Below are 23,470 nucleotides of genomic sequence, written 5' to 3'. Positions count from 1 at the left end.
TGAGTGCAAATGTTTTGTGTTTGTTTAGGTTTGCGTGAGAGCCATACAGTGGACAGTGCGTGAGTAACGTAAGGTTATAGCGTACCACGCGGCGTTTAATATTTGTTTAAATGTAATTTCTTTTACGTGACTTTGAATAGTAGGACAATAATTAAATTTTTCAGCCAATTAATCTTATCTTTAGAAAAGAAAAAAATGGAGAAAGTTATTTCTGATCTCGAGAATTTTGGGTTAGTGGGATTCATTTTTCTCCTTTTTTAAAAACTTAAATTCCATTTTAATAAATAAAAGACTTGGATTGCTTTTGATTTTAGAGATTGTGCAGTTAATAAACTGTCCATTCTTTTTTTAAATTCATGCTTTAGTTCTAAAATGTAGGAGTAAAAGATCCATCTAATCTTGATTTAAAAAAAAAAAACAATTATGTATACTTGAATTGGATGAGTCATGATATTTTAGTTTTTAATTTAATCGCTGAAATTCATTTCATAGTTGAAATTTTTGACCAAAATTATTGGGACACTTTCGAAAATTCATTTTTAAGGATTTTTCAAGAAATGAGATACCTATTGTTTTGAAACTTTTGTCACACTAAATGTATGCTCCAGCTCTCATTTTCCAATAAATGTTGTTTGACCCTTGCGTTTAGGGGGTCAGTAACAAATTGAGGAAAAAGAAAAATGTTTTTTTCTCATCATTCATCATAAATCGCTGAGAATAAGCTGTCAATTTTAGAAATCAGTTAGCTTACTATGAACAATTATTTTACATACTTTTGAGAAAGTATCACTGTTTTTCACGAAGATATAAACATTTCTTTCAAAACTACAAATTTTATTTAAAGGTTTTTGGCTCATAACATGCAAAGTTTTCCATCAAAGCTTATCAAACTTTTAGAAAACTTGAAAGTATACAAGAGAAGTGTAATACTGAAATGTTGAAAATTTGATAAAATATGGACATTTAAAGCAATTAAATTTTCACTATTCATGCACAAAAGATAGCAATTTATTACTTACATAATCTAAAACTCAACTACATTCTTCAACTGATGATAAAATTCTAGTTGAATATCTTAAAAAATTCAGGAAGTTATCAGCGATCAAATGTGCCGAAGTTCAATAACTCTTGCTCCGTGTGGTGACCGGAACAGAATAGTCCCAACGTAGTCCATGTGTGTCGTAAAAAGCGACTAAAAGGGATACTCAATCTAAGGTGTGAGGCTCCGTGCTGATGAATGGATGGCATCTGGGTTATATGATGTCTAAACGGTCCCCTCGAGGAACTGGGCGAAACCTCGTTGTAATCTGCCTTGCACTCGTACAGGGTGGTTGTACGGGTGTTGACCTTTTAAAACCGCCGAGTTCCCAGCTCCTTTGGAGCTGGATACTGGCTTGAAGGAGAGAACCTGCAACCTTGCTGCTGGAGGATGTGAGGGTGCAGGTCTGCAACCCACCGACTGGTGAGGGGCATATCTGCAACACTGGCAGGGGGTACTTATTTTTGCACAAAAATGCAACAGACGCAGGCAGGAGAGGGGAGGCTCTTACAGAAGGCGAAAGTCACTGGGCCAGCCATTCCTGAGAAGGTAGGCGACCAAACGTCATCGATTGGCGGTTTCAACTCCTTCCCTTGCACAAATTTCTGCATCTTAAAGAGTAAGGACTAGTCAACCACAGTCCTATGCTCAAGCAGTGCGTATGTATAAGATGGCAGTTGTGAGAGAAACCTTCCAGTCGAAGAGATTATCTCGCAATGACATTGAACATATTCAGCTTGTCTTTCTGAGGAGGACAGACCTGATTCTCTCTGAGGATCACATGCCAGAAATGCAATAGGCTTCTTAACAAAAATAGTATTAGGAGGGCTGGGCTTTTGATCTTCTTACTGGACTTAACACCTTAAAGCAGCACCTTGCTATAATGGGTGTCAGTAATGATTCAATTTGCAGAGGTTTAAGGAGGAAACTATTTCTCACACCCTATGTGATCGTGAAGTGTTTTCTGCCTATAGGTTTGAATACCTTGGTCATCATTTGCTTGAGCAATGCGAGATTCATGATATTCCCATCAGGTGTTTGCTCAATTCTGTTTCAGCTACTGGTCTGTTTTAAGACTTTTGTTTGGGGACTAGTACAATAGACCTCTGGTTGCAGTGGTTTGGTTGAGCCTCCCTGTCATTCATTTATTCATTCAATAACTCTTGGAAACACCATGAATCCTGAGGGGTTGTTCGCAAGTTTGCAACATTTGCTTGCAATCGTTCAGTGGGATTCATTATTAAAACAAATTATTTGCGTATTATATATATTAAGTAGAGTAAATATTTCAGCATTTCACTATGCCCTGCTATTTCACTTTGCCTCACATTCCCCTACTAATTTCAAACATATTTTCCAAATTATTGTTCTTTAAGAAGCAATTATTTTTTCTTCATTTTCTCAGTTTTTTTAAATGTTAAACGGACTCATCTAAATATCGGACAAAATTTGTAAAAGTTTCTTTAGGGTTACTACTGATTAACTGGCTAACATTTCTGCTGTATGCTAGAACCATTTTCAAATTGTTTTTTGGGAAACTTTTTTTTTTTGGAAAAAAGTAAATTTTTGCCATTTCTTCAATTCGTTAAGACCAAAGGAGAGCAGCTAAATATTAAAGAAAAATAGTGGAATTTTTTTAGGGTTTTAACAAACCTTCCGCACTAGCAACTTTTCCGCGCTATCCAAAAAGACTTTGGAAAAAAAAAATTTTTGGGCCCTCCCTAATGCATCATAAGGATTGAATGTAGGCAGGCCTGGATCTACATACCCACAGTGTGGGGGTTCCACAACACTGAGGAGCCCTTTGCCAAGAAACTAATTAAAAAAATAAATAAAAAAAAAAAAAACTAAGTAATACACAAACTTTTAAAATTTGAAAAGGTTTTTCAAAGTTTAAATAAAAGGTTGAGGAAAAATAAAAATTCACTTTTTTTAGGAACATCAGCAAATTTTAATACAAATAACTTACAAAAAATCAGAATTTATATATAATAATAATAATAATAATAATAATAATAAAAGTGAAAAATATTGAAAAGACCACACCAAAAGCCCATAGATGCGCAATGCAGCAAAACTAAAAAGCCAAGTAAATATAAAATTAAGCAAACAGAATTTCAAATATTAAACAAATTATAAATAATTAATGATGATAAAAAGGAAAATTGCAAACAGCTATTAAATAGGAAAGATAAAGTATGAATCCAGAGCTCATCAGCCGTGGAGGATTCATTAATTATGGTCAAAAGACCAAAAATTTAACTATGAACTAAAAGAGAATGTTTAAGCTCCAGTACATGCAATATAGAGTAACATTGGGCAAAAGCACCACTTGCTAAACTAAAAACAATAAACTAGAGCTCAAACCTAAAACTAAAGCAGGGGGTTTCGTCTCGACTAATTAGGAAAACAAGTTCCGATAATTAGCCATCCGCGGGACAGTACCTGCCTATAACAAAATTGTCTTACCTTGAAATCCACGTGAACTCAGCCCAATCCATTGTTCAACATGATAAAAATACATTCCAGTTGTCAACGTAACATAAAAAACATAAAAACATATCCAGAAATCAATCCAGAGACATACCGAGTCGCCTGTTTCCCACGTGTAAAAAATTCATCCACCCCGGTGATTCATAAAAAATGGTTTGTCACGGTTGTATCATACATTTACACAGTTAAACAGTTTCAAAAGAAGCGAAATGCTCATCGAAGGCTATACTTAAGCAAATGTTTTCAACTTTTGACCATATTTAATGAATCCTCCACGGCTGATGAGCTCTGGATTCATACTTTATCTTCTTCTACTTAATAGCTGTTTGCAATTTTCCTTTTTCTCATCATTGATTATTTATAATTTGTTTAATATTTGCAATTCTGTTTGCTTAATTTTATATTTACTTGGCTTTTTAGTTTTGCTGCGTTGCGCATCTATGGGCTCTTGGTGTGGTCTTTTCAATATTTTTCACTTTTCTTATTATATATATATATATATATTAGGGTGGTCCTTATTTATATGGGAAATTTTTTTTTTTCGGAATTCCACAAGTGACGCCCCCTAGTTTTGTGACACTATAATAAAAAGTAACGTGTGCAAAATTTGAACTCGATCGGTTAATAATAACACGTGCCCCTAGGCCGTTGAATTTTAACACTTTTGATAATTTTCCCACAGATCTTCCGAGTTTTTACTTCAGACCCAGTACATCGTTTCTCCTAGGTTTGCAAAATATTTTTACAGTGAGGTAGCACTAAAATTAACCTTTTTAATTACTTTATATCATCTAAAGATTTTACTTTGAATAAGAATAAAATAATGCTGTAGAAACCTTCTTTAATCGTACGCTTTTCTCAATGTATCTCGATAGTGTGTATTTTTTCCGATAGTCTGGACGGTCTGTAAAATAAATTGCTTTGTGACTCATATTTGGTAAATTAGCTGTGAAATTCTTCGATTAATATTGTGCTCCTCTTTCAGTTGTATCATTCACAATTTTCAGTATTTTAACAATTTTTTTCCTTTAAATAGCTTAAACATTTTGCCGTGAATCAGGATCAAATAAAAAAAAAATCTTTTAATATTTGCAACTTATCAAACAATTTTATTGACTCGTAATTGATTCTATAAAGAGGAGGGTCTTTACTAAGAAAGTAATCTAAATCATCTACTGTTATCTGAAATTTGTTAAACAGTAATCAGGCACGTCTTCCTTATCACAAGCATTTTTTGGACCAGTCTTTTCCTATCTTCAAAGTTAATTCCTTCTTCCAATACAGACAAAGCTATTAGTTTATCCCTAAATACCATAAGTGATTTATGAATTTTCCAATCACTGCTTCTGCTGCATGTTTGTCGTCATTTTGTACGCTGCTAGTTTTTCAGACATATTATATTATTCAAAGGAGCCTCGATTGGGTTGCTGTGAAAAACCATACCTTTATACAGCATTTTATTGTAAAAGAGCTTTGTAAAACAGCATTGAAGGGCTTTCTTTTCATGTAAGGTCAATTTAAATTGTTTCCTAAATATAAAAATTTTCAAACAAAAATTTCTTTTGCCACGCATGTGGCTCAGGGATAAGCTTCAGGTTGCCGAAAACATATCCCTGTAGAAGGAAATTCACCAGGAAATATTATTACAAGTTATGAAAATTCTCTGTAATCTTTCTCAATTCCGCTCTTTACGAACAATAATATGTCATCAACTTTGTCTTTTACAATTTAAGTGGTATATGTACTTGATTGAAATGTTATAAGTTCTGAATGGTGGAGATCTTTCCACAAAGTTATGAAGCGCTTAAATTATTGAATATCTAATCTAGAACTAAGAAAGGCAAGAACTTCTTTAAGGACACACTCTGCACGATTTTAAGTGCATGATGATGGCAATCCAAATGTAATATATCACCGTTCAGTTTTCGCTCTAAAAAATTGCATGCACAATTTATACGGCAAGTCGTTGTATCAACCACTACAGCTAGAACAGTTAGCAATAAAGAGCTATCATCTAAGATATCATATACGACTGAAGTAATATCTAAGGAATTCCGAGTAGCTGTTCAATATTAGGACCTGAAGCTATCACGGTAATCCTGTCGGCGTTCTTTTTCCAGTTACATCTGGATGTAGCTTTGTATCCCAATGAATAACTATAAAATCTAAATTTAAATTCATGAAATTTAATTTTACCTCTCGAAGATTTTCTTTTGTTCTCTTAAGGAATGTTTGATTGATCACTAGGTCAATTGGATTTAAATTTACTGCATCTACATAGGCTGTAAATAAATGAACAGCATCTTTATCCCTAATATGGTATTTGTCTAACAGTGATGAAAGGCGAGCAGATATCAATAGTTGTCAAGCTTTTTTGCATTGTGGTAGACCAGCTGTAGGAAACAAAAGTTTAAAAGGTTAGGATAGATACCCATTTCGGTTTCTAAATCATGTGAATCGCAAGAATTTGATGATAATAAAGGACCATGTACTGAAATAGAAGAAAATTAATTTAAAATATAGATTTCTACATTGCTCCGATCTAGATATTTTTTTTAATTTATATTTTAGCTATGGAAAATACAGTATATTTTTATGTTAGCAGTAATCGAGGATTTTTTGAAATTTTTATTTTAAAATTTAAAAATTGCATAAACATTTAGGTATGTTTATAACTAAAGAAAATTGAATTAAAATATAATTGAAATTACTTATATTTATAGCATTGAAACTTTGCGACTCTACCCTTGTCACACCTATTACATACACAGGGAATTTTGCAAATCAACACCCCCAAAGCCTGGAGGAGGCAATTTGTTGTTGTAAAAGACTGTTCATTAATAGTCTAGGTCATTCATTAATGGACTATAGAATCCCTTGTGTCCATCCTGATGGGAAGAAACGTTCCCCTGCCCGCTTGGTTGGAACAAACACAGAAAAGCGGTACGCTTGACCCAAGGCCATTGGTTTACATTTTATTCTCTGTAACGTTAAATTTTACAGAATGAAAGTGAGAGAATGGTCGAACAGGAAAGTAGCAGCACCTATTGTGGTTCAAAATTACTTTAAATATAAAACGTTAGAATATTTTTACATAAAAATGAGAAAATCCGCAATTTTTTCTTCGAAACTCAAAAAAGAAGGCCCTAGGGGCACGTGTTAATATTCATGGATTGACTTTAAATTTTGCAAGGATTATTTATTTGTACAATGGAACAAACTGAGGGGGCGTCGCGTAAAATATCTGCAACTTCAAAAATAAGGACCACCCTAATTATATATATATATATATATATATATATCAGGGTTCGCGTTTACGCGCTATAGCGGGTTTTTTACGCAAATTCGCGGGAAAGGGACGCAACTTCCGCGAAAAATCGGGTCCCAGGGACCCAGAAAACCCAAAAAATAAGAACCAGAAAAAAAAATGGGAGAAAATGCTAAAGATCTATTTAGTAAATGCTTTTAAGCTTCAAAATGACCAGGAGAATCAACAGAAAGGGACTAAAATGACCCTATCTGTTTATCAGCTTTTCAAACACACCCCAATTGTGAACCAGTCAATGGAATTTTAGTGATAAGACTGGAGCTTACAGTGACCTCCTGGGCAGAACTCAGGGAGCAAGTTCACAAATAGCCCATTGTACTATATTCTAAGAATAAGCTTTCCCTCAACTTTTATCTTGAGGCAATTCCTAAAAACAGAAATGAAGACTGAAAATAAGAGAAGTTTTCAATGCAATCTTCAGGATTAATACAAGACAATTGTATAGTAAAAATATTGCCATTTGGCATTCATGTAACCAGAATTACTTTTGAAAATCATTATTTTGCATCCCCAATAAAAAGAGGGGAGAAAAAAAAATGGCGAACATTTTCCAGATCGCGCTAAACACAAAGAGTTCGGAACTTTACATTTTACTTGTTAAATTGCTTATGAATACTTGAATTTTATACAAAAGCACTTTAACCTTGTTCTTTTCTAATAATTCATCTCTTTCTGATGGGTTATTTTTATTTGGACTTGCAAAAGTCGGGTATTAATCGATCGCGCCATTTTGAAAATGGCGCGATCGATTTTAAAAATAGAACAAAAACCAAAACAGATATTTTGAACAAGTCAAAATAAAGTCAAATATACTGATTTAAGATTGCAAATGAGCAATTTTCACACTCATATGAGAAAATGTTTCGTTTTTGCGATCGCGATTTTTGCGTTGGGTTCATTCGCTTGCGATTTATTATTATTATGTAGTTGCCAATGATAACTGGGAAGGGGGGGGGGGGTTCTGTTCACTTTTTTCACTAAGAAAAATTTCCAGGAAAACAAAGGTTAAGGGAGTGCTTTTTGCTTGATCAATCAGAGGCACTTGTTTTATGTTTTATGGTAAAACCCATTTGTTAATAAATTTTGAGTTAATCTCATTGTAACTGACCAAATAGTTTCTCACTTAACTAAGTCTTGCAAGTGTATTATTTGAAAATAATTTTACAATGATAAAATCACAAAAAAAAAAAAAAAAAAAAAGGGCAAAAAATAACCAATTTATTTTATTTCATGCCTCCCCCTCCCCAAGTATAAATATTTTTATATTAGTCATTTACACACTAAGATTTTCTGTTTAAAATTTAAGGGACTCATTTTTTCCATCGAAGGACCCAAATCTATTTCATTAATGGGTCCCTGGGACCCAGGTTACGGATAGTTGAGCGCGAACACTGTATATATATCTTTTTTTTGAAAAAGAGGAAAAAAAATGTTTCTTTGCTTGTGGAGAAAGCATTAATAATTCTAAAAGTTTGAAACTATCGCAATGAAAACTCATACCAGTTCTAAAAATTGGAAGAGTGAAGACAAAAGTATGTTTTTTGAAAGATTGAAGTTCAGACTTACTCTTCTTTACCTTATATTAAATGCTATGCAGGGTAAAAGCACTGATATGGGGTAACTTCTGATTTTGTCACCTACATTTCAGAGAATTAAGAAAAAAATTCAGGATTCTGGGAATAGGATCATATTACTTGGAAAATTTAAAACAAGGAATTTTAGCTATAAATTTGAATTCCAAAAAAAAAAAAAAACATAAAAGGTTTGTTTACTCTGGATACCTCCTATTGTGGGATAACTTTTAAAGTAACATTAGAAAACATTTTAAAGTAACATTAGCATTGCATTAACTATATGGATTTCAAACAAATAATACTCCTTCTTTTATTACCAGTGAATCCATATGAGCCTATTTTAGGTATTTTTGACACCAAACCTACTGTTCACCCCATGATCACATTTGAAGATGACTTTGCGCAATGAACACTACACAGGCCCATTTTCATCTTCCAGGTGACAGAGCACCTTTGAGAAAGATGATTTTCGGTGTTCACTGTATCTCAGCTGAAATTTATCTGAAATCAAATTTGATTTGAATTTTGTCAAAGTATTAATTAATCCTTTCCCCCACCCCCCTACTTTCTCTGATCTTTTTTTGCTTGGCTTTAAAATTTTTGGCGGCCATTTGAAGTTAAAAGTTCTGTTTTTCACGAAAAATTCCACTATTTTGTTAGTAGAAAAACACATTAAAAGTTAAAAAAAAAAAAAAAAACTCAATGTAGGGGGGAGGTTTTTTATATGCAGAATGTGTGCACAAAACTTGAAATGGATTGGTCAATTGGTTTTAAAATGGGATTGAACATCGACTTGGAAGAAGTGGTTTTGAGAAAAACGCGGTTGAAGTTTTAGAAGCTAAAAGACATCAATTCCAGCTCCATAGAAGACAGTTCATGTAGCAGCTTCGATTTCCTCAGCCTTTTTTTCGTTATTTATTTATATTATATGTAACTAACCCCAAGCAAGCAACATTGACATTTTGAGCATCTGCAGCTGTCAGCTGCATTCTTTGGCAGCTGTCGGAGCTACAGTTTGATTAGTAGGGAAACAGTTTGAAGGAGCGGAGACTAAAGACTTGATAGCTTTGAGAATTTTGCTGGACATGACTTAAAAATTTTGGGAATATATTTTTGAAATGTTTAACTACAAGACAAAACAAAAAAGAAAAAATCACGTTTTTGAAACTGCAAGACCCTACTCCCTTAAGCAAAATCTTTCATAATCACACTTTAAAATTATTACTTTTAAATGAAATTTAAAAAAAATGCTGAAAAACATATTTAACGCTTTCAGAAGAAGAAATTATAACTTATAAAAGTTATTATAATTTTCAATGGAAAGAATGGTGTAATCTAACAACTGTAGCGCTGTGAAATTTTTTTGGAACTCTAAAACAAGCTATCACCTATAACCAGACTTGGAGTAATCGCTGATTACGTAATCGTAATCTGTATAATCGATTACGTTTTTGTGTAATCATAATCGTGATCTGTCGATGGGATACTCCCGTAATCGAAATCATAATCGGAATTTTCATGCATAATCCTAACTGTAATCTAAGTAAAATAATAAATAATTTTCCCTTGTAATCATGTAATCTCTTGACTTTCTAAAAGTGAAAAAATTTAAGCCACCCTTTTACTGATGTATGGAAAGATAACTTAGTTCAATAGTAACATAGAAAAAGACTTATTTCTTGAAACTAATATTCAGTGCTTGTCCCCATTCGTCCCTGTTTGCAAACGAGAGTCATAAATCGAGCCGTATCTTAAGTGTTTAGTACAATTAGTACCCTGTGGACGTCTTTGACAGGAACGTTTCAGGGCTTCTTGAGAATGTCTTCCCAAATCCTTACAATTGGTCATTCATCAGTTTCCCTTTCATCTGTAAATGTTAGGCAAAAAGGCAAAGTACATTGCTGCCTCAAAATAATATTTTAGCAGAAAAAGTACAACTAAGTTTCCCGCAACAAAAAGCTTTTGGTTTTTTTAATACTTTCATATGTCAAAAGAAAACCGAATTCGCATTTGTGTTTCAGTGATTCTTTAAACACTCTTGCATTTACACGTATTGCATTTATTTTTTGCTACATGACATCTAATCTAAACCCTAAATAATTTCTTGCATTATTTCATCTGAAATGTATGTTTATATGTTTACAACTGATACTATCTCTAATTAATGAGTATGTATGAAAGTAAAAAATTGCATTAATAGATTTTATAAAATTTGTTTACGTTTTATTGTATGAAGGAATTAACACAAATTTTGAAATTTAATTATCTTATTGTGCCACATTTTTAAAGTTAGAAAAATTGCACTTCACTGATGTATACAGTGCTGCCCAAATTATTAGACTAAAGAGATTTTTTTTTGTTTTTTGTACAGTATTTGTACTATAAATTATTTTCAAATAAAAAAAGAACCGACTTCAAAAAACAAAAAGGAACTGAAAAGTAAAAAATAATGGATTCTACTTACATACGATTTTTTACCCAAACGTATAAATCAAATTTATTTTACAATTCCTGTACAAAAAACAAATAAACTAAACATCCAATTATAAATTAAACACTGATTTTTATTACCGTACAATGAATTATTTTAATACCTAACTAATTATATGCGATCTCTTAAATTTTAATAACTTTTTGAAGTCGGGGCCTCCTATAAACTACTACCTAACGTGACTGACAACCCACATGAGTTGAACACTAATTTAACTAAATGCGAAATTTGTCTTTAAATCTAAACCTACTCAGTTACATTAGGATGCAATTTGACTAGTTTGCAGTATGGTTTCAGGAAAGGTAAATCCTGTACTACTAATTTATTGCATTTCTACGACAAGGTTACCTCAGCTTTAGATAACAAAAAATGTGTGGATGTTGTTTATATTGATTTTCAAAAAGCTTTTGACAAGGTACCGCATGTTGCTCTTCTCAGCAAGTTAGCTGACATAGGAATAGGAGGAAAAACTTTACTTTGGGTTAGAAATTGGCTTACTGGTAGGAAGCAAAGAGTAGTTGTGAGAGGAAATCATTCTAATTGGAGTAATGTTTTAAGTGGAGTTCCTCAGGGATCAGTGTTAGGGCCTCTTTTGTTTATTATATTTATGAATGACATCAATGAAAATATTTCTGGAAGCATGAATTGTTTTGCTGACGAAGTAAAAGTTATGGGGATTGTCGAAAATGAAGAACAAGTAAAACAGCTGCAAGAGGATTTAGATCATATTACTAAGTGGGCAGATAAATGGGGTATGGCAGTTGATATAGGGAAATGTCAAGTGCTACACTTAGGTCATGGAAATAAACGTATGAGATATTGTTTACAGGGTTCAGTCATAAATCAGGTAGAAAATGTTATGGATCTGGGTATCTTTATTAATCAGGACTTCAAGTTTAGTCAACAGTGCAGTATTGCTAGTAACAAAGCCAACAAAATGCTTGGGTTTATCAATAGATCTATTTCAAACAAATCTAAGAAAGTTCTTCTGCCTTTATATAGGAGTTTAGTAAGACCTCATTTGGAGTATGCTGTTCAGTTTTGGTCCCCTTATCTGAAGAAAGATATTTTTGTATTGGAAAGGGTTCAAAGAAGGGTAACTAAATTAGTAAGGGGACTCTCAGATTTAGATTATGATACCAGACTTAATAGGCTTAACATGTATAGCCTGGAGCAAAGGAGAGTCAGAGGGGACATGATTCAGTTATTTAAATTTATCAAAATGAAAGATGTAAATGGATTAAATTTTTGCGGGGAAAGCAGGACAAGGGGTCATTGTTTTAAGCTATTTAAATCTCAGGCTATCTTGGAAATCAGGAAAAACTACTACTTTAGCAGGGTCGTGGGCACTTGGAATAGCTTACCGGAAGAGGCGGTAATGAGCAAGGGAGTGGATAGCTTTAAGAGGGCCATTGATCTTCATTGGGGACTAATTAATTGACTAGGACCAGCCTAGCTGGGCCCAGAGCCTGTTGCTGGTCGTCACATTTGTATTTGTATTTGAATTTCCTAAATGTTTTTTTACCTTTCATATATTGCTCTTTTCCTGAAACAGCGCAATAATACAAAATAAGTAATTCTTAAGGTTATATATACTACATGGAAGTTGCAATTATCTCTTAAATATTAAATCAAAAGTCATAATTTTCAACCATCACGTTGTTGATGCAAATGAGTGATATATATATATATATATATATATATATATATATAGATACATTATAATATTAGTCTGTAACCATAATCGGCATATTATAATCATAATCGATTACATTTTCTACATAATCAGATAGTTGCTGTAATTGTAATTGCGTTTTGCCAGAATTATAATCGTAATTGTAATCCCCCTTTTTTTTGTGCCTGTAATCAATTAGATTCCCTTGTAATTGACTCCAAGCCTGCCTATAACATTCACATTGCAGCTCGGGCCACTGTTTCTGGTTACAGCACTAAGCTCAGCTCTTACACATCTAGTTCTGACATTTTCTGTAGCTGTGGAATGCATTTAACAAGCAACAGTCAAAAAAATATTTATAAAATAACCTGCAAATTCCAAAAACATGGGTCAAACTTATTAAAAAAAAAGAGAAAAATATATATATTAATTTGAATTTTTGGCGTCTTGAATTCAAATTATGTTTTTCGCAATCACGAGCGTGTGTATGTATGAATGCGCGTGTGTGTTTGTGTAGATGCATATGTGTGGGTACGTGTGTGCATGCATGCATGTTGTGTATGCAGTGCTGTGTGTGTATGCGCGCGTGTGTGTATGTAGGCATATGTGTCTGTGTGCAGGCATGAGTGTATGTAGGAGTGTGTGTTTGTATCTGTGCGCAGGCATGAGTGTGTGTATGTGTGTATAGGCGTGTATGTGTATGTATGCATGTAGGATATGGACGCATCCTGGAGACTGTTTTCGCAAGAGGAGCAGCATCGTGAGGCCGGCCGATGCAGCGGTGGTGCTGGCACAGGGTGCTTGTGGGAAAATAAAATGATAGGAATTCAAAACAGTCAAATGAGAACAATAACCAATCGTGATTGCTCAAAAAAAAATGGAACAAAAGCCAAATCATTAACCAAATAAAAGCAAATCCTACAGAATGTGGAAACCTTTCTAAAACCAAGATGTAAGAGAGAGAAGTTTTGGAAATTTTTTACTTGGATTGAAATTAAGAGATTAGTTGAAGCATGAATTATGCAATTCTTGGCAAGATTTGTTTATTTAGTGTTGTACATAACTTATCGATAAAAAATGAGTTTCCAAAAATCATATGATTAAAAAAATCCATATAATTTCCTGGAAGCATTATACAAGTAGTTAAAAACACTTAAAATAATTACAATAACAAATACAAATTAATAAACAAATGAATTCAAACTTTTTAGTAGAAATCTTGAAAAAAAACAAAAAATAATGACTGATTTAGACAGATCGTTGTTTGGGGAAAGGGGGTAACTTGTTGACAATTTGGGAACCTTCCAATTTTTTGCAGGGGATCCAAAATTTATAAATCCAAGCCTGAAAGTATGAATGAAGTAATTTATTTTATTGCTTGATTAAAATGAAACTTATTTAATAATTATGATTTTAATGTATTTTAGCTATGAAAGTGACATTCTTAGCAGTGTTAAATTTGAGGAAATATTTAATGATGGACTACCAGGAATGCTTTTTGTTGATGTTGTACAATGGTTAACTTCCCAACTTGTGCTATTTTGCCAACTTGAAAGTCATGTTAGCCCTGTTTCAGGTAAACAGTTCTTCAAAATAATTTTTAGTTCCTTTTATAATCTATTTTGTTCCACAAAATATATGTAATGTTCCATGGCCAATATTTGTATGGTTATAAATTTGACTAGAAAAGAACATTGGAGAATTACTTTAAAAAAAATCCTGCCTTGTTCCTTGAACTGGATTTTTTTTGTAAATATAGCTTTTTGAGACAGATTAAAAACAAAATTAATTTTTAAAATTTTTCTCCTCTTCTTCAAATGAAGGAGAGTTACGTTAAAATGTTCCTTAGTTTTATTTAATAAGATTTCAAGTCTATGTTTCCAAGATTGCCCTAATGTTTTGATGCTTCAATAACTATTTGAGCAGTATTGAATTATATTTCTAGTTTGTAAAAAGGTTTTGCAATCAGTGCTAAGTGATACAAGTTGTGATAAATAACAAACTGATCTGTTTGTGTCTGTTTTTGGAAACAAATAAATCCTTCCAGAAAATAAATAACCTTGCATTTTGTATGCACCATACTAAATATGTATTTACTGATTCTTTTTTCCCATGTTCCATGCATCACATTTTTTATGCAACCAGATTATTTAAAATCATTCCGGTATTTGTTGACTAAATATCTGGTAGATTTTATTATTCTTTTATTCTGTTCTGCTATATGACTAGTTTTATGTTAACTCTAAGGTGTCCCCCCCCCCCCCAAGGCTTTTGTATAGTGTAATTGTGAAAAATTATTACTCATAATATAATGGTAAAATATTTGTTATAAATTTTAGGAGTATTGTTTTAAGTTATCATTTAAACTCAATGGTGCAACAGCCCATGGGGGCCAAGGCCTACTGTGCCTATCTCACACTTTGTGACCAAGGGCTGTGGTGCACAAAGGCAAATGTTCCTCTAAGGTGGTTCTCTGAATGCGAAAAGCCCAGTGTTTAGTCCCCAAGAATGCTTGGTACCTATCTTATTGGTGCATTGAAGGAATGAAATGCTGAGTCAAACGTGCCCAACCTGAGAATCTGTGCTGTGGAAGCATGAAGTGCTTACCAAAGTTATTAATTAAAGAGTTCATATTTTGAACACTTATCTTCATTTACATCTATTTTAATTAAATATAAATGCATATTATTTATAGGTGCTGAAGATCTGATTGGATTTCTAGTTGAAGTTAGCTCATTGTTGAAGGAAATGTGTAAGCAATTTCCTATTGATTTCTTGAATGTTGTTATTCTAAAGATATTTTGTGATTATAAGTTTCCATTAAATATTAAAACATATCAATCATTAACTTACTTTCTTCAAGATCTCATGGAATGTTTTTGAATAAGAAAAAAGTTCCTTACTGTATCAAAACTACAATTGAACAGATATTCATTAGAATGTTCACCTTGTTAAGCCATATCAGGGGTCTGGCCTGAGGATATTTAGGTCCGTTAACGGACCCTTCACAAAAATCCGATCAACCAAAACGAACCTTTCACAAAATCCTGATCCACCAAAACGGACCCTTCACAGAATTCTGATAAACAAGATTGGATCTTTTACAAATTGTTTATTGAAAGAGTAAATCTGAAAGCAAAATAATGCATACATATTTCCTTGTATAAAACCAATAATTTTTGAAACCTCTTTTGAAGTCAAATTAAAGGGATCAACTAATACAAAATCTGCTAATTTTGCAAAAAAAAAAAAAAGAAAAAGAAAAAAATTGGCACTCTTGCGATGCTCCAGCAAGCAATAAATGATTGCTACTGCCAAATAAATATAATGTTTGTTGTTTGTTTCTTGGAAAGAAATTAACAGCTGAAAATAAGTTTGGTCTTAAATAATTTTGTTTGTTTTATCACAGCTAATTAGCAGCGGTGTTGTTGTAAACTTTTCTGAAAAGGCGTTGGTAAGCACTTTCCTCCCCCCCCTCATGATTTAATAAACAATAATAATATATACCTGCGAAATGAACTTAGAACTGCAAAGGGATAGTAAGGGTGGGGAAAAAATATGATTGATTCAGATAGGGTTACCAGCTTCAAAATTATCATCACTTAGCATCTGGCATTGAACCTTTATAATGACTTGATTAAAAAATATTCTCATCATTTTACCAACTTGTCAATATTTGCATTTTTATGGTGCGGATCAATGTTTAACTGTTATTTGATGAGAAAATTATATGGGTTTGATTTTTCGATGCTAACAAAGATGATTAACTTTAAATAAACTCTTTTAATTACCGTTTATTTTTCTTTAGATGTCTACATTTTGAAAAATGCAATCTTTTAACCAGGCCCGTGTCCAGGATTTCATAAAGGGAGGGGTTGAAACTTTTTCCCTTTGTAACTTACGTTGTCAAAGGAAAACTAACTACGCGTGTTGAATAGTTCATTTCATTTTAGTTTGATAACTACGCTTTTTTTTTATATATATATACGTTTTGTGTGTGTGTGGCTTTTTTTTTAATGAAATCTTATTTGTACAGTTGAACGATTTGTAAAAGGGGAAAAAAAAGGCGCACATATTCCTTTTATGGCACCTAATGCTAGTTTTTTTTTTTTTTTTTTTTGTATTTTCAGCAAATAACATTGAACAGAAATTTAATGAAAATACAAATTTTATGAAAAAAAAAAAAAAATGCTGTTTCGCATAGAAACATTTTTCTTATGTGTGAAACGGCTAATTCATCCAACACTAAAGGCGTACCATAAAAAAATCTAATAGTGAGCAAAGTAACCATTTTCCCCGCCCCCAAGTTTTTTTTTCTTTGTGGACTATACAGGGCCGGATTTAAGGGAAAGCAGGCGGGGATACTGCCCTGGGGCCTCCACAACGAAGGGGCCCCCACAATAAAATTTTTACAAAATATCCTAACTTTCACGGGTCGAAAATATCGGATATTTTAATACATATATCAAAATATTCGGATATATATCAAAGTATCGGATATTTTCGAAAATATAATCTTTTCGTACCCTGATTAGGGGCCTCCACTCCTTCGTTGCCCTGGGGCCTCCACACTTCCAAATCCGGCCCTGGGACTACATCATTATTTAATATTCTTTTAGATAATTTTCCCCTGCATGCTTGCAGCATTGCCAGACTCTTCAACCATTCATCCATCGTTAATTTTTTTCAAGCACTTAGAAGCGAAGGTGCTTGGGAATCCTACAATTGAGGAAAATGTTGATTGTTAAAGATGGGGAAATATTAAAGAGGGTGAATACTGTATCAGAGTTTAACTCTAAAATCAATTAAATTTTAAAATACGTTTTGGAAAATCGTTGTAATGATTCATTGTTTTTTTTTCTTTTTTCATTGGGAGGGGTTTAACCCCTAAAACCCTCCCCTTGGACACGGCTCTGCTTTTAACATCCGATATGAGAGCCATATTTTGTTCTTTTTTCAAGTTAACTTCGCTTTATTAGGATGTAAATAAATGAAAAGTTTCTTTATTTTTGTTAGAACTCTCATTTCAAATTTTTAAAGCAAAATTCCATTTTCTTTTATGAATAAAAAATCAAAATGTTGAATCGATGGTTTAATTTTTTTTGCTTCAACTGTGTCCGCAGATATTAATGAAATGTTTATCATAGGGACTCTAGAATGCAATTTTGAAATAATTTTATCAAAAATATTTCTTTTACAAGCCGTTTTAATACTTTTGATGCCTTCACTTAGAGAATTGCGATCTCTTTGCATCCGCTATGGGAATCCGATTTTTTGAATTTTTGATGTTTAGTACGCTTTGTTAAGAGGTAAACAAATAAAATCTCTTTTTATTTTTGTTAAAATCATGGAATTTATAAGTTTTAAACAAAATTCTGTGCTTTTTAAGAGTGTCTTGGGTCAAATAGTTAAATGCTGAGCCCCCCTTGTCTGATTTTTTTTTTTTTTTGTTACAATTATTTCAAATACTGTACAGAAATATTTCTAGTATAATTTAACATGATGTAGAATGGTAGATAAATGTTGATACTTGAGAGCGATGCTGCCCCCGCCAAATACTAGAAGAGCACTCCAGAATGATATTCTCAACATAGAAGAGGAAAACACTGAACTTTAAGTTTAAATGATGCAGTTTGTGCCATTTCTAGATTCTAAAATTTCGTTTAAATTTTTTTTTTTTTTTTGCGGAGTTATTTGATTTTTCACAAAATTAATTAATTTTTCACAAAATTATTTGATTTTTCACAAAAAACGGACTTTGAAAAATCCTGGACAGACCCCTGCATATGTTCATTTTATATTGAATATTATATGATATTCTGTTCCCATCGAAATATAATTAATGGTTCAGGTGTCATTCTTCACTGTCTGGTGTAGTGTAGCAAATCTGTGGTTAAAAATTATGATGCATTAGTAGCTGCGGAAGATACATGTAGAGTTTCATGTAAAAAAATATGTATTTTGTCTGATATTGAAGTATTATGTTTGTTTTTATACTGTTTTAGACTTCATTCTTCTTCTACATCCTGATAATTTATCTCAACAACTAGTAAATTATACAGAATTTAATATTTGAAATCTTTCGTTACATATTAGTAAGTTTTAATTAATTTGCACACATAAAAGTCTTGAAATATTTAGCATATATTTTTTAGTTACATTGTGCAGCATAAAAAAAATAAATAATTTGCTTCTTTTCAAACCAGTATGCAAACAACAATGAAAACGTTATTTTTTAGGGGTGGGGTGAGGGGGTGGGGAGAAGCAAAGATTCATTTATGGAATATTATGAAAAAAATTAGATCTTACAAATAGTATGGATTTTGATTAACATCAACCCCCAATTTGAAGACCTCTTTGCTGGAAAAGAACAATTTTGCTGATGGAAGAGCTCCAATACTTTTCAACTGATTATGTGTGGGTGGTATATTTTACTAAGACTTCATTGAAATTTATTCTGTTAAGTCAAATTCTAACATAATATTGAATATAAAGACAAAATCTTTAAAATTAATTTTTAAAACTTTTTTTTATTTTGTGAGTCTTTAAAATGTTTAAAATAGAGCCAAGTCTTCAATTCCTATAGTGTGTGAAAGATCGATGATACTGAGTGAAACTAAAAAAATGACACCCTAATTCATGGCTTCTGGGGATACTTCGTTGAAAGAAAAACTTTTAACTACACAGGGTATCACAAATGTAGAAATTATGGATAGGGTAAACTTTGCTTTTATGTTACACAATAAAAGTCGATGAAACAGGGACTGCAGCATGTAATTGTTTGTAAGTCGTTTTACTAGAAAATTCTTAAAATGTTCTTACTTCCTGAGAAAAATTAATATAAATTTATTAGAATCCTAAAATAGAGGTTCATTAAATAGAGATTAACTAGGTTTTATTTTAAATTTCATGACATGGAATAAACTTCTTCCATTTCAAAATAATTAATTATGGGTTTAAAATGATACTCATTTTGAATGCTTTTCACTCTTGGCTTAGTTGAATAATTTCTTTCTTTTTGTTTTAGGTTGTCCAATCAAATGCTTGACTAGAGGCCAGGTTACTGATAGGCTTGATAGTTCTGACAATAAACTTTTTTTGATATGTATGTTGAAGTAATTGTTTTGAAGTATTAACCATTCTCTTACAGAAAAGGAAAAAAAAAAGCCTTTTGTTTCCATTTTGCTTTTTTAAGAACGAAAAAGTTTTTCAAAGTGTGTTGTTTTACATTTATTTGCTTTTCCAAAAAGTAAATTTGCTCTAAATTATACATTTTCTTGTACGTTATCATTTTTTGTATACTTTTCAAATCATTTACTGTATCAAAGTATTCTGTTATAAATGCAAAGTAATTCAGAACCATTGATCAATAATCTATATGTAGGTCAGGCACACAATAACAAGCAAGAATCATAAGCAGGGCTCATAGTCCTCCTATATTTCCTATATTTTCACAATTTGTCAGATATTCTCCTATATTTCCTATATTTTCACAATTTGTCAGATATTCTCCTATATTTCCTATATTTTCACAATTTGTCAGATATTCTCCTATATTTCCTATATTTTCTCACTAATTCCTATATTTTTTTCATTGGATGTTAAATGCTACCCAAAAGTCCAAAAACCTTTGATCCATTTTTTTCTTCTTTCTCCCTTGCACTGTGCACTCTTAAATCTTTAATGTTGGCATATGTACTAAACTTCTATTTAATTATTTTTATGAAATGTACGAAATATAGATGGTTTTACTTGCAAATTTTAACTTGTTTTCAATTAATGAGTTTACTTTGTAATTTTAATAGTATAACATGTTAACTTTAAGTGTACTGATGTAAAGATTTTGAAAGCTTTTAATTTTGTCACATATAATCTTACATGTAGTATAAATGACCGGTTGTAGCTCAAAGGATTGTTTTTGAAAATGCATTTTCAAATTTTGGTAACAATTTAACTTTGAGTACTTCAAATGTTTCAAAAATCGGTCTTCATCTCAGATTTTTTTTTTTTTTGGCTCATTTTTTTAATCTACTCGGTTAAAAGTACAAATTGGAGAGGATAATGGATGGTTCTATGCTCCACTTGGGATCTTCTAACAACCCCTTTCGTTTGACAGATTAAGTCAAATTCACCCTTTATACAATTATGTGTACATATATATATATATATACACACACATTAACTGTAAGTTATGGCGTGAGCACCGGGTAATTAAATCAGCCATTTATGAATTAATTTCTCAAAAATGAAACGAAATCCAGTTTTAACATTAAAAAATTGCAGAATATTTGAATCAAACATGTCCCTTAATTATGTCTCTTGATGTCCCTTAAATGAATCAAGCTCATGAGACTGACACCATTTGTCTTTCTCTCTCCAAAAAACATGATGCATTCTTTTTTTTCTTTACCTTCGTTTAGTAAAATTAGTTTTTTCCCCCTGTAAATAGTGAAATGAAGGGGAGGCAAAGTGTCGCACACTTTTTGTAACAATTTTCTTATGATATGTCCAACAGAACCAGTGAGATGAGAGAGACATGGAGTTGACTTTTCATTGGTAATGTTAGCATAGAAGCAATGAGGTACCAATACCAAAGACTATGGGTAGATTTATGAAATTGAAAAAAGAATGTCCAAATTAATTGTTATCTAGTTTCAGCAATCAATGAGAGATGCATTTTTTAAAGCACTTAAGTTAAAATCTGAATTTTGTAATTGCTTTTTCACACTGTTTTGTGATGATATTTTTTTAAATAATCAAAGAATGGATATTTTGAGTGTGCGGTATACTTCTAATAATATATCGCTTGACCAGAATTTAATAAAATTCTCTGAAATTGTATGTGGATTCCTCGTTAAAAAAAAGAAAAACACGCACACATAATTTTGCTTAATTGAATCAAAATTGTCTTAAACAAACATGATTCATATAAGCAACTGCGAGTACAAAAATTCATTTGCTCGCACATCTGTGACTCTTCACATTGCTATGACTTCATGCACTATAGAATTGTATTGATACTGGCGTTCTTTTTTTTTTCTTTTTTTTTCTTTTTTTGTACGGTGCTCCAAACATATTAGATGCTATACTTTTTGAAATTCCTTTATGTTTTTATACCAAACTCCTTTATTTTCCTTTTAAAACTCCTACATCTTTTGTTATCAAGCTCCTATATATTTTGCTATCAACCTCCTATATTTTTTCTTTTAAACTCCTATATATTTTTTTCCACCCACTATGAGCCCTGCATAAGGAATATATGGTCACAACTATAATGTTTGCATGCTACATTGCACACAAAGCTAGAAATTGATTGATGCAAAACTGGTCACAAATTTATTGCACAGAAATAATTTTACGCATTTTATTTTTAACAAAGGTTGAAAGCATTTCTTAAAAGTAACAACTTACTGTTCTAATACATATGGTGCAGAGACAACGTAGTGATCTACCAGAGCTTAGTCAAATGGCTTGTCATGATGTAAATCAATAGAGAAAATGATGTTAGATTGATTTGGTAACAATAAGTGATTGGCATTGTGTTGCAATCATTTAGGTTAAGTTTGAGCCATGCCGGTGAACTATAAGCCTGTTCAAATTTTTTAGTATACTTGATGAAAAAAAAAAAAATGAATGCCCAGTGCTGCACATTCCTGTCCCAGCAAGGTTATGAAATAAGTATTCTACTCTTTATTTTCCAAAAAAAAAAAAAAAAAAAACCCAGAAAACTGGGGGTTAGTTAGTTGCATTATTGAAGAATATTAAAGTTTTGTGTGGGAACTATTTTGGAAGTGTTATTCTTACATTGTAATGCTCTATGCAATATTATAAATTATAGAAATTTTGTGATGTTGGGAAGTTCAAAGGGAGAGTTTTTAAACATTTCAATCTTTTGTTTTACTGCATTAAAAGTACATGACTTTTATTAACATAATTAATTTTCATCCTATTTCTGACGCAACTTAATGTTGTTATGAGTAGCAGGATATTTTTGAACTAGGCTAATAATTCTTTTTAAATGAATTTAATGAGTGTTATTTCTTAATTTTGGATTTTTATACAATACTTTAGGACAGTTTCTTTTGTTTTATGCAAACAAATACACTAAAACTATTATAACATGAGTGGGAAATTTAAAATAGAGATATTTTTGCTCAAAGTTACCCTAATGACTAAGCAAAGACTATTGAACAAATTAGCTATTTCTTGTTTGATTCCTGTTTGTAGGAGAAAATAGATATTAAAGTTAGAAATAGTAGAACTGTAACTTCTGATAATTTCTCTTTTATTGTAGTGCCCAAAATAAATTGTGTGTTGAATGAAGAAAGATATGAAAAATGCAAAATATTTTATAGTGTAGTAACTATGAACATGAAAGTGTGAAAGCATTGTGAAAAGAAAAAGTAAATTTTTGGGGAAGAATTATTTTTTCAAATGTGACAAAACTAAGGGAAAGGGGGAAGGAATTTATTTCTGAGTCTACCACAAACTCCTGCTCTAAAATGTTATTCTTACTTAATTATAAACATATGCTTGCTCATTTATGTTTGAAATTTTCAAATGCAGTATCTTCTATTCATTTTTAGTGTATCTTTCTGCTGAACTTCAAGCTGCTAAAATGTTAGCTCTTAAAAAACCAAAGAAACAGCCTGCCATGAAAATTGAATTGGTAAATATTAAGTTCTGATCTTTATTTCTGCTTTCTTATATATTTTCTTTTCATTCAGAGTTATGTTGCATCTGTGTGACCAGCAGCTGATATCCAGAATAACTGCTGTACATGCAGCAGTTGAATAATCTGGAAGTGACTGAAAAAGATAGAACATATATTAATGAAATATCAGATTCAAGATTAAAATGGCTATAGAAG

At 31.9% G+C, this 23,470-nt stretch overlaps 1 protein-coding gene across 1 annotated transcript in view; it reads left to right on the top strand.

Annotated features, from left to right (window-relative positions):
* Nucleotides 1-59: 59 nt before the first annotated feature.
* The window catches only part of LOC129218245 (protein FAM98A-like), a 51,634-nt gene continuing 28,223 nt past the window's right edge, over nt 60-23,470 (top strand). The window contains exons 1-5 of the mRNA XM_054852469.1: nt 60-230; nt 14,028-14,176; nt 15,296-15,352; nt 19,628-19,705; nt 23,187-23,269. Coding sequence (XP_054708444.1) covers nt 196-230; nt 14,028-14,176; nt 15,296-15,352; nt 19,628-19,705; nt 23,187-23,269 — 402 coding nt within the window. The 5' untranslated portion in view covers nt 60-195. The remainder of the gene's footprint in view (nt 231-14,027; nt 14,177-15,295; nt 15,353-19,627; nt 19,706-23,186; nt 23,270-23,470) is intronic.

Source organism: Uloborus diversus, chromosome 3, assembly GCF_026930045.1.
Source record: "Uloborus diversus isolate 005 chromosome 3, Udiv.v.3.1, whole genome shotgun sequence".
In the NCBI taxonomy this organism is placed as follows: domain Eukaryota; kingdom Metazoa; phylum Arthropoda; class Arachnida; order Araneae; family Uloboridae; genus Uloborus; species Uloborus diversus.
This window is presented reverse-complemented; position numbering and strand designations above follow the sequence as displayed.